Below are 19,413 nucleotides of genomic sequence, written 5' to 3'. Positions count from 1 at the left end.
ACACCTTAGCCAAGACACCTTAGCCAAGACACCTTAGCCAAGACACATTAGCCGAGACACATTAGCCAAGACACATTAGCCAAGACAGCTAAGCCAAGACACCTTAGCCAAGACACCTTAGCCAAGACACCTTAGCCGAGACACATTAGCCAAGACACATTAGCCAAGACACCTAAGCCAAGACACCTTAGCCAAGACACCTTAGCCAAGACACCTGAGCCAAGACACCTTAGCCAAGACACCTTAGCCAAGACACCTTAGCCAAGACACCTTAGCCAAGACACCTTAGCCAAGACACCTTAGCCAAGACACCTTAGCCGAGACACATTAGCCAAGACACATTAGCCAAGACACCTTAGCCAAGACACCTTAGCCAAGACACATTAGCCAAGACACCTTAGCCAAGACACCTTAGCCAAGACACCTTAGCCAAGACACCTTAGCCGAGACACTTTAGCCAAGACACCTTAGCCAAGACACCTTAGCCAAGACACCTTAGCCAAGACACCTTAGCCAAGACACATTAGCCGAGACACATTAGCCAAGACACATTAGCCAAGACAGCTAAGCCAAGACACCTTAGCCAAGACACCTTAGCCAAGACACCTTAGCCAAGACACCTTAGCCAAGACACCTTAGCCAAGACACCTTAGCCAAGACACCTTAGCCAAGACACCTTAGCCAAGACACCTTAGCCAAGACACATTAGCCAAGACACATTAGCCAAGACACATTAGCCAAGACACCTTAGCCAAGACACCTTAGCCAAGACACATTAGCCAAGACACCTTAGCCAAGACACCTTAGCCAAGACACATTAGCCAAGACACCTTAGCCAAGACACCTTAGCCAAGACACCTTAGCCAAGACACCTTAGCCAAGACACCTTAGCCGAGACACTTTAGCCAAGACACCTTAGCCAAGACACCTTAGCCAAGACACCTTAGCCAAGACACCTTAGCCAAGACACCTTAGCCAAGACACTTTAGCCAAGACACCTTAGCCAAGACACCTTAGCCAAGACACATTAGCCAAGACACCTTAGCCAAGACACCTTAGCCAAGACACATTAGCCAAGACACCTTAGCCGAGACACTTTAGCCAAGACACCTTAGCCAAGACACCTTAGCCTAGACACCTTAGCCAAGACACCTTAGCCTAGACACCTTAGCCAAGACACCTTAGCCAAGACACCTTAGCCAAGACACCTTAGCCGAGACACTTTAGCCAAGACACATTAGCCAAGACACCTTAGCCAAGACACCTTAGCCAAGACACCTTAGCCAAGACACATTAGCCAAGACACCTTAGCCAAGACACCTTAGCCAAGACACCTTAGCCAAGACACCTTAGCCAAGACACATTAGCCAAGACACCTTAGCCAAGATACCTTAGCAAAACACATTAGCCAAGACACCTTAGCCAAGACACCTTAGCCAAGACACCTTAGCCAAGACACCTTAGCCAAGACACATTAGCCAAGACACCTTAGCCAAGACACCTTAGCCAAGACACTTTAGCCAAGACACCTTAGCCAAGACACCTTAGCCAAGACACCTTAGCCAAGACACCTTAGCCAAGACACATTAGCCAAGACACATTAGCCAAGACACCTTAGCCAAGAAACCTTAGCCTAGACACCTTAGCCAAGACACATTAGCCAAGACACCTTAGCCAAGACACCTTAGCCAAGACACCTTAGCCAAGACACCTTAGCCAAGACACCTTAGCCAAGACACCTTAGCCAAGACACATTAGCCAAGACACCTTAGCCAAGACACCTTAGCCAAGACACCTTAGCCAAGACACATTAGCCAAGACACCTTAGCCAAGACACCTTAGCCAAGAAACCTTAAGCCAAGACACCTTAGCCAAGACACATTAGCCAAGACACCTTAGCCAAGACACCTTAGCCAAGACACCTTAGCCAAGACACATTAGCCAAGACACCTTAGCCAAGACACCTTAGCCAAGACACCTTAGCCAAGACACATTAGCCAAGACACATTAGCCAAGACACCTTAGCCAAGACACCTTAGCCAAGACACCTTAGCCAAGACACCTTAGCCAAGACACCTTAGCCAAGACACCTTAGCCAAGACACATTAGCCAAGACACATTAGCCAAGACACCTTAGCCAAGACACATCAGCCAAGACACCTTAGCCAAGACACCTTAGCCAAGACACCTTAGCCAAGACACCTTAGCCAAGACACATTAGCCAAGACACCTTAGCCAAGACACCTTAGCCAAGACACATTAGCCAAGACACCTTAGCCAAGACTCCTTAGCCAAGACACCTTAGCCAAGACACCTTAGCCAAGACACATTAGCCAAGACACCTTAGCCAAGACACCTTAGCCAAGACACATTAGCCAAGACACCTTAGCCAAGACACCTTAGCCAAGACACCTTAGCCAAGACACCTTAGCCAAGACACCTTAGCCAAGACACCTTAGCCAAGACACCTTAGCCAAGACACCTTAGCCAAGACACCTTAGCCAAGACACCTTAGCCAAGACACCTTAGCCAAGACACATCAGCCAAGACACCTTAGCCAAGACACCTTAGCCAAGACACCTTAGCCAAGACTCCTTAGCCAAGACACCTTAGCCAAGACACCTTAGCCAAGACACCTTAGCCAAGACACCTTAGCCAAGACACCTTAGCCAAGACACCTTAGCCAAGACTCCTTAGCCAAGACACCTTAGCCAAGACACCTTAGCCCAGACACATTAGCCAAGACACCTTAGCCAAGACACATTAGCCAAGACACCTTAGCCAAGACACCTTAGCCAAGACACATTAGCCAAGACACATCAGCCAAGACACCTTAGCCAAGACACCTTAGCCAAGACACCTTAGCCAAGACTCCTTAGCCAAGACACCTTAGCCAAGACACCTTAGCCAAGACTCCTTAGCCAAGACACCTTAGCCAAGACACCTTAGCCAAGACACCTTAGCCAAGACACATTAGCCAAGACACCTTAGCCAAGACACCTTAGCCAAGACACCTGAGCCAAGACACCTTAGCCAAGACACCTTAGCCAAGACACCTTAGCCAAGACACCTTAGCCAAGACACCTTAGCCAAGACACCTTAGCCAAGACACCTTAGCCAAGACACATTAGCCAAGACACATTAGCCAAGACACCTTAGCCAAGACACCTTAGCCAAGACACCTTAGCCAAGACACATTAGCCAAGACACCTTAGCCAAGACACCTTAGCCAAGACACCTTAGCCAAGACACCTTAGCCAAGACACCTTAGCCAAGACACCTTAGCCAAGACACCTTAGCCAAGACACATTAGCCAAGACACCTTAGCCAAGACACCTTAGCCAAGACACCTTAGCCAAGACACCTTAGCCAAGACACCTTAGCCAAGACACCTTAGCCAAGACACCTTAGCCAAGACACCTTAGCCAAGACACCTTAGCCAAGACACCTTAGCCAAGACACCTTAGCCAAGACACCTTAGCCAAGACACCTTAGCCAAGACACCTTAGCCAAGACACATTAGCCAAGACACCTTAGCCAAGACACCTTAGCCAAGACACCTTAGCCAAGACACCTTAGCCAAGACTCCTTAGCCAAGACACCTTAGCCAAGACACATTAGCCAAGACACCTTAGCCAAGACTCCTTAGCCAAGACACCTTAGCCAAGACACCTTAGCCAAGACACCTTAGCCAAGACACCTTAGCCAAGACACCTTAGCCAAGACACCTTAGCCAAGACACATTAGCCAAGACACCTTAACCAAGACACCTTAGCCAAGACACCTTAGCCAAGACACCTTAGCCAAGACACATTAGCCAAGACACCTTAGCCAAGACACCTTAGCCAAGACACATTAGCCAAGACACATTAGCCAAGACACCTTAGCCAAGACACCTTAGCCAAGACACCTTAGCCAAGACACATTAGCCAAGACACCTTAGCCAAGACACCTTAGCCAAGACACATTAGCCAAGACACCTTAGCCAAGACACCTTAGCCAAGACACCTTAGCCAAGACACCTAAGCCAAGACACCTTAGCCAAGACACATTAGCCAAGACACCTTAGCCAAGACACCTTAGCCAAGACAGAAGATTTTAAACTCCTTGTAAAAAAAAAAAAAAAAAAAAAAAAAAAACCTTAGCCAAGACACATTAGCCAAGACACCTTAGCCAAGACACCTTAGCCAAGACACCTTAGCCAAGACACCTTAGCCAAGACACCTTAGCCAAGACACCTTAGCCAAAACACCTTAGCCAAGACACATTAGCCAAGACACCTTAGCCAAGACACTTTAGCCAAGACACCTTAGCCTAGACACCTTAGCCAAGACACCTTAGCCAAGACACCTTAGCCAAGACACATTAGCCAAGACACCTTAGCCAAGACACCTTAGCCAAGACACCTTAGCCAAGACACCTTAGCCAAAACACCTTAGCCAAGACACATTAGCCAAGACACCTTAGCCAAGACACTTTAGCCAAGACACCTTAGCCTAGACACCTTAGCCAAGACACCTTAGCCAAGACACCTTAGCCAAGACACATTAGCCAAGACACCTTAGCCAAGACACCTTAGCCAAGACACCTTAGCCAATACACCTTAGCCAAGACACCTTAGCCAAGACACATTAGCCAAGACACATTAGCCAAGACACCTTAGCTAAGACACATGAGCCAAGACACATTAGCCAAGACACCTAAGCCAAGACACCTTAGCCAAGACACCTTAGCCAAGACACATTAGCCAAGACACATTAGCCAAGACACCTTAGCCAAGACACCTTAGCCAAGACACCTTAGCCAAGACACATTAGCCAAGACACCTTAGCCAAGACACCTTAGCCAAGACACATTAGCCAAGACACCTTAGCCAAGACACATTAGCCAAGACACCTTAGCCAAGACACATTAGCCAAGACACCTTAGCCAAGACACCTTAGCCAAGACACATTAGCCAAGACACCTTAGCCAAGACACCTTAGCCAAGACACCTTAGCCAAGACACCTTAGCCAAGACACCTTAGCCAAGACACCTTAGCCAAGACACCTTAGCCAAGACACCTTAGCCAAGACACATTAGCCAAGACACCTTAGCCAAGACACCTTAGCCAAGACACCTTAGCCAAGACACCTTAGCCAAGACACCTTAGCCAAGACACATCAGCCAAGACACCTTAGCCAAGACACCTTAGCCAAGACACCTTAGCCAAGACACCTTAGCCAAGACACCTTAGCCAAGACACATTAGCCAAGACACATTAGCCAAGACACCTAAGCCAAGACACCTTAGCCAAGACACCTTAGCCAAGACACCTTAGCCGAGACACTTTAGCCAAGACACCTTAGCCTAGACACCTTAGCCAAGACACCTTAGCCAAGACACCTTAGCCAAGACACCTTAGCCAAGACACATTAGCCAAGACACCTTAGCCAAGACACCTTAGCCAAGACACTTTAGCCAAGACACCTTAGCCTAGACACCTTAGCCAAGACACCTTAGCCAAGACACCTTAGCCAAGACACCTTAGCCAAGACACCTTAGCCAAGACACCTTAGCCAAGACACCTTAGCCAAGACACATTAGCCAAGACACCTTAGCCAAGACACCTTAGCCAAGACACCTTAGCCAAGACACCTTAGCCAAGACACCTTAGCCAAGACACATCAGCCAAGACACCTTAGCCAAGACACATTAGCCAAGACACATTAGCCAAGACACCTTAGCCAAGACACCTTAGCCAAGACACATTAGCCAAGACACCTTAGCCAAGACACCTTAGCCAAGACACTTTAGCCAAGACACCTTAGCCTAGACACCTTAGCCAAGACACCTTAGCCAAGACACCTTAGCCAAGACACCTTAGCCAAGACACCTTAGCCAAGACACCTTAGCCAAGACACCTTAGCCAAGACACATTAGCCAAGACACCTTAGCCAAGACACCTTAGCCAAGACACCTTAGCCAAGACACCTTAGCCAAGACACCTTAGCCAAGACACATCAGCCAAGACACCTTAGCCAAGACACATCAGCCAAGACACCTTAGCCAAGACACCTTAGCCAAGACACCTTAGCCAAGACACATTAGCCTAGACACCTTAGCCAAGACACCTTAGCCAAGACACATTAGCCAAGACACCTTAGCCAAGACACCTTAGCCAAGACACCTTAGCCAAGACACCTTAGCCAAGACACCTTAGCCAAGACACCTTAGCCAAGACATCTTAGCCAAAACACCTTAGCCAAGACACATTAGCCAAGACACCTTAGCCAAGACACTTTAGCCAAGACACATTAGCCAAGACACCTTAGCCAAGACACCTTAGCCAAGACACCTTAGCCAAGACACATTAGCCAAGACACCTTAGCCAAGACACCTTAGCCAAGACACTTTAGCCAAGACACCTTAGCCAAGACACATTAGCCAAGACACCTTAGCCAAGACACCTTAGCCAAGACACATTAGCCAAGACACCTTAGCCAAGACACCTTAGCCAAGACACATTAGCCAAGACACCTTAGCCAAGACACCTTAGCCAAGACACCTTAGCCAAGACACATTAGCCAAGACACCTTAGCCAAGACACCTTAGCCAAGACACCTTAGCCAAGACACATTAGCCAAGACACCTTAGCCAAGACACATTAGCCAAGACACCTTAGCCAAGAAACATTAGCCAAGACACCTTAGCCAAGAAACATTAGCCAAGACACCTTAGCCAAGACACCTTAGCCAAGACACATTAGCCAAGACACCTTAGCCAAGACACCTTAGCCAAGACACCTTAGCCAAGACACCTTAGCCAAGACACATTAGCCAAGACACCTTAGCCAAGACACATTAGCCAAGACACCTTAGCCAAGAAACATTAGCCAAGACACCTTAGCCAAGAAACATTAGGCAAGACACCTTAGCCAAGACACCTTAGCCAAGACACATTAGCCAAGACACCTTAGCCAAGACACCTTAGCCAAGACACCTTAGCCAAGACACCTTAGCCAAGACACATTAGCCAAGACACCTCAGCCAAGACACCTTAGCCAAGACACCTTAGCCAAGACACATTAGCCAAGACACCTTAGCCAAGACACCTTAGCCAAGACACATTAGCCAAGACACCTTAGCCAAGACACATTAGCCAAGACACCTTAGCCAAGACACATTAGCCAAGACACCTTAGCCAAGACACCTTAGCCAAGACACCTTAGCCAAGACACATTAGCCAAGACACCTTAGCCAAGACATATTAGCCAAGACACCTTAGCCAAGACACCTTAGCCAAGACACCTTAGCTAAGACACCTTAGCCAAGACACATTAGCCAAGACACCTTAGCCAAGACACATTAGCCAAGACACCTTAGCCAAGACACATTAGCCAAGACACCTTAGCCAAGACACCTTAGCCAAGACACATTAGCTGTTAGAACGCCCAAGTAAAGCATCAAAGTAGTTGCTATAAACACCAGGAACCATCAAAGAGTAACGGCTGTCAAGCGTACGGAGGAAAAAGAGTGAGCGTTCGAGAGCGATACAGAACAGACCGTTTTTGAATTTTCCTTCTTTCTTTTTAATGTTTTACTTTTCATAAGCATTTTGGATTTGTGAAATAAAGAACTAAGATATTGCAAGAACCCGTCTAACGCTCGTGCAGCAGAGGCTGCCGGAACATTTTCAAAAACGATTCCCTTTATGGAAGAGAGAAGAAATGCTAGAAGTCCTAGCAATTTCTAGAGGTTGAAAGTGATAGAACGCGAACTCGGACATAGTGAAGCGCCAAAGCCAGGCATAGAGATTTGCAAATACGCAGAAAAGGTTCTTAGCGGACAAAACAGCGAGAAGTGCGTTTCTGAGTAGAAGCGTGGCTGTATTGTAAGCGGAAAGGCTTTGGTGTGTATGTGAAGCAAGGAATAGTGTCAGGCGCAGGACAATTTGCGACAGCGCAAAAAAGTTCTTAGCGGACAAAACAGCGAGAAGCGCGTTTCTGAGTAGAAGCGTGGCTGTATTGTAAGCGGAAAGGCGTTGGTGTGTATGTGAAGCAAGGAATGGTGTCAGGCGCATGACGATTTGCGACAGCGCAAAAAAGTTCTTAGCGGAATACAGCGTGGCTGTATTGAAAGCGGAAAGGTTTGACAGTGTGTGTGAAGCAAGGAATAGTGTCAGGCGCGGGACGATTTGCAAATACGCAGGAAAGTGATTGAAGAAACAAAGCGACGAGAAGTGCGTTTCTTGGTAGAAGCGTGGTTGCAATTGTGAGCGGAAAGGCTTTGGCTGTGTGTGTGAAGCAAGGAATAGTGTCAGACACGGGACAATAAGCGACAGCGCAACAAAGTGCTTGGTGGAACAAAGCTGCAGGAAGTACGCTTCTAAGTAGAAGCTTGGTTACATTGTGGACGGAAAGATTCGTTTGTGTGTGTATAGCAACGGACAAGGACAGCGTGTCAGTGCGATTTAGTCTTCAACAAACGAAAATAATAGATCAAGATGCCGAGAACTCGGAGCAACAAACAGGAGTCAAAGGGGCCAGGGTTGGATAGTTCAGATGCAGGGTTGGAAGTGGTCGAGGAAGAATCGAATTCCGATCAAAGTATGCTGGAGATAACTGTTGTGGATCGCATCAGCGAGATGGAACGTTCTATCGAAGAAGAAACTGCTCTGCATAAGAAAGAGATGGAATTACGCAAACAGTTACTTGAGCTGAGATTGAAAAATAAGCGAGAGTTGGAAGCTTTGGAACAATCCTATAGTTTTGAAGAAATCAAACCGATTCATGTTTCGACAGATAAAGATAACAGTGTATCAGACAAGCCGAATGCACCGCCTAAAAAGGAAAATTATTCACTAACGCCCGATCAAAGAGCAACCCGAAAAAGCATAAATACTAGTTTGCCTAAATTCAATGGTGAACCAGGAATTTGGCCAATGTTCATTAGTTGTTTCAATAACACTACAGAAGCTTGTGGTTTTACGAACCAAGAAAATCTAAAGCGATTAATGGACAGCCTGGAAGGTGAAGCTCTGGAAGCTGTAAAAGGAAGCTTATTACTACCTGAATCAGTTCCAAACGTGATTCAGGATTTGAAGAACTTGTTCGGCAGGCCAGGCAAATTATTGAAAAACTTGTTGAAACAAATAAGAGAAACTCCGTCACCAAGTGAAAGTAATATGGAAAGCTTTATTCGTTTCGGAGTTAAAGTGAAGCAATTGTGTGACCATCTGATAGCCAGCGATTTAGATGATCACTTAAGAAACCCGCTGTTAGTCGAAGAATTGGTAGAAAAGTTGCCTCCAAGTAATCAGCGTGAGTGGATCCGGTTTAAGCGCGACAAAACAGACAAGAACCTTATTGTGTTTGGCCAATATGTTCAAACGGTAGTGGACGAGGTTGCTGAACTAGTTGAAATGTCGACTCGGCAAAAATCGGTAGTGAAGTCAAACAATACACAAGAACACAAACGGGTTGAAGCACGTGGCCGAAGTAAGTTTCCGACAAATAAAGGGACAAGACAAGAGTACACGCATGTGCATCAATCGGAAGATAAAGGCGTTAAGCATACGAAGAAATGCTGGGTGTGCGGTTTGCAAAACCATATATTGATGGATTGTCGTAAGTTTCAGCAAATGTCGTCAGTAGAAAGGTTTAGTACAGCAGACAGGTTAAAGTTGTGCAAAAAGTGCTTAAGCCGGTATTGCAGTGATACTTGCACAAGAAAAGTAATATGCGAGGAGAAAGGATGTGGTGGTCCACATCACACATTGATGCATCGTATCGAAGAAACGGTGCAAATCCAAAATACTAACGTATGCCCCAAACCAACGCTAAGTGTAATATATAGAACAATTCCTGTGACACTTTACTCAGGGCATTCTTGCATCAATGTTACAGCATTTATCGATGAAGGGTCCTCCGCTACTTTAATAGATGCTGACATCGCTCGCACACTGAAGGCAGAGGGAACGCATGAGCCACTAACTATCACCTGGACCGGTGGAATTCGAAGAAATGAAGACGAATCCATGAAACTGGAATTGATGATTTCGGCAAAAGGATCATCTGAAAAGTGGCCACTTCTAGATACTCGTACTGTGAAGGCTCTAAAGCTTCCTTCGCAAAAAGTGAAAATATCAGACGTCATCACGCGATATAAGCATCTAACTGACATACCGTTAGAAGATTGCCAAAACGACAACCCAATGATCATTATTGGATTAAACAATATTGTACTCTTTGCAGCGCTGGAAACTAGAATTGGCAACCCGAATGAGCCTATAGCAGTGAGATCAAAGATTGGGTGGACTGTATATGGAATGGATGGCGGAATAACGAAGAATAATACGTTTCTGAATCTTCATGCCATTATACCCATGAACAACCGCGAACTCCATGACGTTATTCGCAACCAATATCAACTGGAAGAATGTGTAGAGAAGACGTATGAAGTACCAGTTCCAATAGAAGAAAAACGTGCTATGGAGATTCTGGTTAAGACGACTAAAAGAGTAGGTGATCGGTTCGAGACAGGATTGTTATGGCGAGAAGACGCACACGAATTTCCTGACAGCTACACCATGGCAGAGAAGCGGATGAATCAGCTCGTTAAAAGAATCAGAAAAACACCAGAGTTGTTCGAGAAAGTTACCAAGATGATAAATGAATACTTGGAGAAGGGCTACGCTCATAAGATTACTCCGGCAGAGCTAAAAAACTACTCTAGTGAAAAGGTATGGTACTTGCCCATCAATGTTGTGCAGAATGACAAAAAGCCTGGAAAGCTACGTGTAGTATGGGATGCTGCAGCATCGGTTGATGGAGTTTCATTAAATTCCATGCTATTAAAGGGTCCAGATATGCTTGTACCTCTACCTAAAATCATTTGTAGATTCCGAGAAAAGCCAGTAGCATTTGGTGGAGATCTGAAAGAAATGTACCACCAAATAAAAATCCGTGAGCAGGACAAACAGGCACAAAGATTTTTGTTCGGTACTGATGTAAATGGATGCTCACAAGTGTATGTGATGGATGTAGCCACTTTCGGCGCAACATGTTCGCCGTCTTCTGCACAGTTTGTAAAGAACTTGAATGCACGTGAATTTGCTCACAAGTATCCGAAGGCATCAGCCGCAATAATCGAGAACCACTATGTGGACGATTATTTTGACAGCGTGAATACGATTGAAGAAGCAGTTCAGCTAGCAAAGGACGTAAGGTACGTTCATTCCAAAGGTGGATTTCACATTCGAAATTGGGTCTCGAATACCGAGCAATTTCTCCATGAAATTGGAGATAGAAACTCTACATCTACAGTGCAGTTGGCAGTCGACAAAGATACGATGTGTGACCGAGTGCTGGGAGTAGTTTGGAAATCGACAGAAGACGTTTTCTGTTTTGATGCAGCAACAAACAAAAGCTTCGAGAAGTATACGGCTGAAGAAGTTTATCCAACTAAACGAATAGTGCTCAGTGTAGTGATGGCACAATTTGATCCCATGGGTTTCATAGCACCGGTAACGGTGTTAGGGAAAATGTTGATACAAGATCTTTGGCGTACAGGATGCGATTGGGACGAAGCTATCGACGATCAGTCGTACGACAAATGGAGGAAATGGATCCAGCTGATGCAAGCAATCGGATCATTTGAGATACCACGAAGCTATTTTGGTAGCGCAAGATCGGACGAAGTAAAAGATCTTCAGCTGCATGTGTTCACCGATGCGAGTGAGCAAGCATATGGAGCTGTAGCTTATTTTCGAGCGACAGTTAATGGACAAGTAAAATGTGCATTAGTAATGAGTCGAAGCAAAGTTGCCCCGGTAAAAATGATGTCCATTCCGCGCCTAGAACTTCAGGCAGCGGTACTAGGAGTGCGTTTATCGCGAGCGGTTATTGAAAACCATAGCTTACCCATCACTAGAAAGTTTTTCTGGACAGATGCAAAAGTTGTGTTGTCATGGATCCGGTCAGATCATCGACGATACAAACAATTCGTTGGGCTACGTATCGGTGAAATACTTGACGCGACCAACGTTGAAGATTGGCGATGGATACCAACGAAGTCTAATGTGGCGGACATGCTAACAAAATGGGGTAAAGCTGCAAATATGGAACCAGAAACTGATTGGGTTCGCGGACCTAAGTTTCTCTTTCAAGACGAAAGCCTATGGCCTAGGCAGGAGTTGCCTCCGATCAACACGGCAGAAGAACTTAGAGTGCATCTCTTGATACATGACGTGGTGGTGCTTGGGAGGTTAGTAGACGCTGAACGAATATCGAAATGGTCAGTACTGGTGCGTACTGTTGCATGTGTTCTACGCTTCATAGCTAATTGCAGACGCAAAATCAAAGGGGAACCGATCGAAACGTTACGAGCTACTAAGCGCCAATCAGAAGTGAGAAAGGTCTTCAACGGTGAATTTAAACGAACTCCATTACAACAACACGAATATGAGAAAGCAGAAAAGTTATTAGTCAGATCTGCTCAAGCCGAAGGATTCATCGACGAGATAAAAGTATTGATGAAAAACAAGAGACTTCCTTCGAGTGAATGGTTTAGCCTTGATAAATGCAGCCCAATATACAAATTGTGTCCCATGCTAGATGACGATGGAATACTTCGAATGGAAGGGAGGACAGAACGAGCAGAGAGCCTACCTTTCAACCTTCGTTTCCCGATCATCTTGCCAAGTGATCATCCGATAACCAGACGTATTGTGAAACACTATCATGAGGCAAGTGGTCACAGTTATCGAGATGCAGTGAAGAACGAGTTGCGTCAGTTGTATCTAATACCTCATTTAGATGCAGTGGTGAGAAAGGAATCGTCTCGTTGTATGTGGTGTAAAGTACATCGCAATCGCCCTAAAGTTCCGAGAATGGCTCCGTTACCTGTGCAGAGAATAACTCCCAATCTAAGTCCCTTTAGTTTTACAGGTGTGGACTACATTGGGCCCTTTGATGTTACCGTTGGGAGAAGAACAGAAAAGCGTTGGATTGTTCTGTTTACTTGCATGGTGGTACGAGCTATACATCTCGAGATAGCACATGGCCTTTCGACGCAGTCTTGCCTGATGGCGATTCGACGATTTGTCTGCAGACGAGGATGGCCGGTAGAATTCCTGTCGGACAACGGAACCAATTTCAAGGGTGCCAGCCGAGAAATAGTCAACAGTATTGGTGACATCGAAGAGGCATGTGCTGACCAGTTGACGAACTCGAGGACAAAATGGACATTCAACCCGCCGGTAGCACCACACATGGGCGGTGTGTGGGAGCGACTGGTCCGTTCGGTGAAGGGGATACTGGCGATGCTGGATGACGGAAGACGTCTTACGGATGAAATTCTGCACACTGCAGTTTTGGAAGCAGAAGACATTATCAACACAAGACCGTTAGTAGCAGTGACAACGGATGAAAACGCTGAAGGAGCTTTGACACCGAACCACTTCTTGAGAGGGACATCGAAAAGTGACGATAGGGAAATCCCTCCTACTGGTGACAAAGAGGCTTTGAAAGATTCTTATAAAAGAACTCAACGGTTAGCCGATGTAATGTGGGCAAAATGGGTAAAAGAGTACGCACCCACGTTGAATCAGAGAACTAAGTGGTTTAGAGAGGAAAGAAATGTGTCCACTGGGGATTTAGTTTACGTTATTGACGGCAAAAATCGAAAAAATTGGGTGCGTGGAGTAGTAGAAGAACCCATCATAGCGGGTGATGGACGAGTGCGTCAAGCTTGGGTTAGGACTAACAGCGGCAGGTTGAAAAGGGCTATGAGCCAGTTGGCCGTTCTAGAAATTGAATAGAGTAACGCCAGTTAGGGACACTAATGGGTTACGGGCCGGGGAATGTTAGAACGCCCAAGTAAAGCATCAAAGTAGATGCTATAAACACCAGGAACCATCAAAGAGTAACGGCTGTCAAGCGTACGGAGGAAAAAGAGTGAGCGTTCGAGAGCGATACAGAACAGACCGTTTTTGAATTTTCCTTCTTTCTTTTTAATGTTTTACTTTTCATAAGCATTTTGGATTTGTGAAATAAAGAACTAAGATATTGCAAGAACCCGTCTAACGCTCGTGCAGCAGAGGCTGCCGGAACATTAGCCAAGACACCTTAGCCAAGACACCTTAGCCAAGACACCTTAGCCAAAACACCTTAGCCAAGACACATTAGCCAAGACACCTTAGCCGAGACACTTTAGCCAAGACACCTTAGCCAAGACACCTTAGCCAAGACACTTTAGCCAAGACACCTTAGCCAAGACACCTTAGCCTAGACACCTTAGCCAAGACACCTTAGCCTAGACACCTTAGCCAAGACACCTTAGCCAAGACACCTTAGCCAAGACACCTTAGCCAAGACACCTTAGCCAAGACACCTTAGCCAAGACACCTTAGCGCCAAGACACCTTAGCCAAGACACAATAGCCAAGACACCTTAGCCAAGACACCTTAGCCAAGACACCTTAGCCAAGACACCTTAGCCAAGACACCTTAGCCAAGACACCTTAGCCAAGACACATTAGCCAAGACACATTAGCCAAGACACCTAAGCCAAGACACCTTAGCCAAGACACCTTAGCCAAGACACCTGAGCCAAGACACCTTAACCAAGACACCTTAGCCAAGACACCTTAGCCAAGACACCTTAGCCAAGACACCGTAGCCAAGACACATTAGCCAAGGCACATTAGCCAAGACACCTAAGCCAAGACAGCTTAGCCAAGACACCTTAGCCAAGACACCTTAGCCAAGACACCTTAGCCGAGACACATTAGCCAAGACACATTAGCCAAGACACCTAAGCCAAGACACCTTAGCCAAGACACCTTAGCCAAGACACCTGAGCCAAGACACCTTAGCCAAGACACCTTAGCCAAGACACCTTAGCCAAGACACCTTAGCCAAGACACCTTAGCCAAGACACATTAGCCGAGACACATTAGCCAAGACACATTAGCCAAGACAGCTAAGCCAAGACACCTTAGCCAAGACACCTTAGCCAAGACACCTGAGCCAAGACACCTTAGCCAAGACACCTTAGCCAAGACACCTTAGCCAAGACACCTTAGCCAAGACACCTTAGCCAAGACACCTTAGCCAAGACACATTAGCCAAGACACCTTAGCCAAGACACCTTAGCCAAGACACATTAGCCAAGACACATTAGCCAAGACACCTTAGCCAAGACACCTTAGCCAAGACACATTAGCCAAGACACCTTAGCCAAGACACCTTAGCCAAGACACCTTAGCCAAGACACATTAGCCAAGACACCTTAGCCAAGACACCTTAGCCAAGACACTTTAGCCAAGACACCTTAGCCAAGACACCTTAGCCAAGACACCTTAGCCAAGACACCTTAGCCAAGACACATTAGCCAAGACACATTAGCCAAGACACCTTAGCCAAGACACCTTAGCCAAGAAACCTTAGCCAAGACACCTTAGCCAAGACACATTAGCCAAGACACCTTAGCCAAGACACCTTAGCCAAGACACCTTAGCCAAGACACATTAGCCAAGACACCTTAGCCAAGACACATTAGCCAAGACACCTTAGCCAAGACACCTTAGCCAAGACACCTTAGCCAAGACACCTTAGCCAAGACACATTCGCCAAGACACCTTAGCCAAGACACATTAGCCAAGACACCTTAGCCAAGACACCTTAGCCAAGACACCTTAGCCAAGACACCTTAGCCAAGACACATTAGCCAAGACACCTTAGCCAAGACACCTTAGCCAAGACACCTTAGCCAAGACACCTTAGCCAAGACACATTAGCCAAGACACATTAGCCAAGACACATTAGCCAAGACACCTTAGCCAAGACACCTTAGCCAAGACACATTAGCCAAGACACATTAGCCAAGACACCTTAGCCAAGACACCTTAGCCAAGACACCTTAGCCAAGACACCTTAGCCAAGACACATTAGCCAAGATTTCTTAGCCAAGACACCTTAGCCAAGACACCTTAGCCAAGACACCTTAGCCAAGACACCTTAGCCAAGACACCTTAGCCAAGACACATTAGCCAAGACACCTTAGCCAAGACACATTAGCCAAGACACATTAGCCAAGACACCTTAGCCAAGACACCTTAGCCAAGACACCTTAGCCAAGACACCTTAGCCAAGACACCTTAGAAAAGACACATTAGCCAAGACACCTTAGCCAAGACACCTTAGCCAAGACACATTAGCCAAGACACCTTAGCCAAGACACATTAGCCAAGACACATTAGCCAAGACACCTTAGCCAAGACACATTAGCCAAGACACCTTAGCCAAGACACATTAGCCAAGACACCTTAGCCAAGACACCTTAGCCAAGACACCTTAGCCAAGATACCTTAGCCAAGACACATTAGCCAAGACACATTAGCCAAGACACCTTAGCCAAGACACCTTAGCCAAGACACCTTAGCCAAGACACATTAGCCAAGACACCTTAGCCAAGACACCTTAGCCAAGACACCTTAGCCAAGACACCTTAGCCAAGACACATTAGCCAAGACACCTTAGCCAAGACACATTAGCCAAGACACCTAAGCCAAGACACATTAGCCAAGACACCTTAGCCAAGACACCTTAGCCAAGACACATTAGCCAAGACACCTTAGCCAAGACACATTAGCCAAGACACCTTAGCCGAGACACCTTAGCCAAGACGCCTTAGCCAAGACACATTAGCCAAGACACATTAGCCAAGACACCTTAGCCAAGACACCTTAGCCAAGACACCTTCGCCAAGACACATTAGCCAAGACACCTTAGCCAAGACACCTTAGCCAAGACACCTTAGCCAAGACACCTTAGCCAAGACACCTTAGCCAAGACACCTTAGCCAAGACACATTAGCCAAGACACCTAAGCCAAGACACATTAGCCAAGACACCTTAGCCAAGACACCTTAGCCAAGACACATTAGCCAAGACACCTTAGCCAAGACACATTAGCCAAGACACCTTAGCCAAGACACCTTAGCCAAGACACCTTAGCCAAGACACCTTAGCCAAGACACCTTAGCCAAGACACATTAGCCAAGACACATTAGCCAAGACACCTTAGCCAAGACACCTTAGCCAAGACACATTAGCCAAGACACCTTAGCCAAGACACCTTAGCCAAGACACATTAGCCAAGACACCTTAGCCAAGACACCTTAGCCAAGACACGTTAGCCAAGACACCTTAGCCAAGACACATTAGCCAAGACACATTAGCCCAGACACCTTAGCCAAGACACATTAGCCAAGACACATTAGCCAAGACACATTAGCCAAGACACCTTAGCCAAGACACCTTAGCCAAGATACCTTAGCCAAGACACATTAGCCAAGACACATTAGCCAAGACACCTTAGCCAAGACACCTTAGCCAAGACACCTTAGCCAAGACACCTTAGCCAAGACACCTTAGCCAAGACACCTTAGCCAAGACACCTTAGCCAAGACACATTAGCCAAGACACCTTAGCCAAGACACATTAGCCAAGACACCTAAGCCAAGACACATTAGCCAAGAAACCTTAGCCAAGACACCTTAGCCAAGACACATTAGCCAAGACACCTTAGCCAAGACACCTTAGCCAAGACACCTTAGCCAAGACGCCTTAGCCAAGACACATTAGCCAAGACACCTTAGCCAAGACACCTTAGCCAAGACACATTAGCCAAGACACCTTAGCCAAGACACCTTAGCCAAGACACATTAGCCAAGACACATTAGCCAAGACACCTTAGCCAAGACACCTTAGCCAAAACACCTAAGCCAAGACACATTAGCCAAGACACCTTAGCCAAGACACTTTAGCCAAGACACCTTAGCCTAGACACCTTAGCCAAGACACCTTAGCCAAGACACCTTAGCCAAGACACATTAGCCAAGACACCTTAGCCAAGACACCTTAGCCAAGACACCTTAGCCAATACACCTTAGCCAAGACACCTTAGCCAAGACACATTAGCCAAGACACATTAGCCAAGACACCTTAGCCAAGACACCTTAGCCAAGACACCTTAGCCAAGACACATTAGCCAAGACACATTAGCCAAGACACCTTAGCCAAGACACCTTAGCCAAGACACCTTAGCCAAGACACATTAGCCAAGACACCTTAGCCAAGACACCTTAGCCAAGACACTTTAGCCAAGACACCTTAGCCAAGACACATTAGCCAAGACACCTTAGCCAAGACACCTTAGCCAAGACACCTTAGCCAAGACACATTAGCCAAGACACCTTAGCCAAGACACATTAGCCAAGACACATTAGCCAAGACACCTTAGCCAAGACACATTAGCCAAGACACCTTAGCCAAGACACCTTAGCCAAGACACCTTAGCCAAGACACATTAGCCAAGACACCTTAGCCAAGACACCTTAGCCAAGACACCTTAGCCAAGACATATTAGCCAAGACACCTTAGCCAAGACACCTTAGCCAAGACATATTAGCCAAGACACCTTAGCCAAGACACCTTAGCCAAGACACCTTAGCCAAGACACATTAGCCAAGACACCTTAGCCAAGACACATTAGCCAAGACACCTTAGCCAAGACACCTTAGCCAAGACACCTTAGCCAAGACACCTTAGCCAAGACACCTTAGCCAAGACACATTAGCCAAGACACCTTAGCCAAGACACCTTAGCCAAGACACATTAGCCAAGACACCTTAGCCAAGACACCTTAGCCAAGACACCTTAGCCAAGACACCTTAGCCAAGACACATTAGCCAAGACACCTTAGCCAAGACACATTAGCCAAGACACCTTAGCCAAGACACCTTAGCCAAGACACATTAGCCAAGACACCTTAGCCAAGACACCTTAGCCAAGACACATTAGCCAAGACACCTTAGCCAAGACACCTTAGCCAAGACACCTTAGCCAAGACACCTTAGCCAAGACACCTTAGCCAAGACACCTTAGCCAAGACACATTAGCCAAGACACATTAGCCAAGACACCTTAGCCAAGACACCTTAGCCAAGACACCTTAGCCAAGACACCTTAGCCAAGACACATAAGCCAAGACACATTAGCCAAGACACCTTAGCCAAGACACCTTAGCCAAGACACATTAGCCAACACACCTTAGCCAAGACACCTAAGCCAAGACACCTTAGCCAAAACACCTTAGCCAAGACACATTAGCCAAGACACCTTAGCCAAGACACCTTAGCCAAGACACCTTAGCCAAGACACCTTAGCCAAGACACATTAGCCAAGACACCTTAGCCAAGACACATTAGCCAAGACACCTTAGCCAAGACACCTTAGCCAAGACACCTTAGCCAAGACACATTAGCCAAGACACCTTAGCCAAGACACCTTAGCCAAGACACCTTAGCCAAGACACCTTAGCCAAGACACCTTAGCCAAGACACCTTAGCCAAGACACCTTAGCCAAGAC

The 19,413-nt window shown here is 46.5% G+C and overlaps 1 protein-coding gene and 1 long non-coding RNA gene across 2 annotated transcripts in view; one reads left to right on the top strand and one right to left on the bottom strand.

The window, feature by feature from the left end:
- Window positions 1-7,442: 7,442 nt before the first annotated feature.
- Window positions 7,443-13,936, top strand: LOC125774511 (uncharacterized). The gene is made up of 2 exons (XM_049444672.1): window positions 7,443-7,816; window positions 7,953-13,936. The coding sequence occupies exon 2, from the start codon at window positions 8,486-8,488 to the stop codon at window positions 13,799-13,801; it is 5,316 nt and encodes a 1,771-aa protein (XP_049300629.1). The 5' UTR covers window positions 7,443-7,816; window positions 7,953-8,485; the 3' UTR covers window positions 13,802-13,936.
- A 2,006-nt stretch (window positions 13,937-15,942) lies between these two features.
- The window catches only part of LOC125774515 (uncharacterized), an 86,248-nt gene continuing 82,777 nt past the window's right edge, over window positions 15,943-19,413 (bottom strand). The window contains exon 3 of the long non-coding RNA XR_007420996.1: window positions 15,943-17,301. This is a non-coding gene — a long non-coding RNA (uncharacterized LOC125774515). The remainder of the gene's footprint in view (window positions 17,302-19,413) is intronic.

Source organism: Anopheles funestus, unplaced genomic scaffold, assembly GCF_943734845.2.
Source record: "Anopheles funestus unplaced genomic scaffold, idAnoFuneDA-416_04 scaffold_16_ctg1, whole genome shotgun sequence".
NCBI lineage: Eukaryota > Metazoa > Arthropoda > Insecta > Diptera > Culicidae > Anopheles > Anopheles funestus.
The sequence above is the reverse complement of the archived record's forward strand: the minus strand, read 5'-3'. Positions and strand labels throughout refer to the sequence as shown.

Bases quoted from the DNA above. Each gene is read 5' to 3' on its own strand.
- LOC125774511 (XM_049444672.1), top strand. From the start codon at position 8,486: ATGCCGAGAACTCGGAGCAACAAACAGGAGTCAAAGGGGCCAGGGTTG.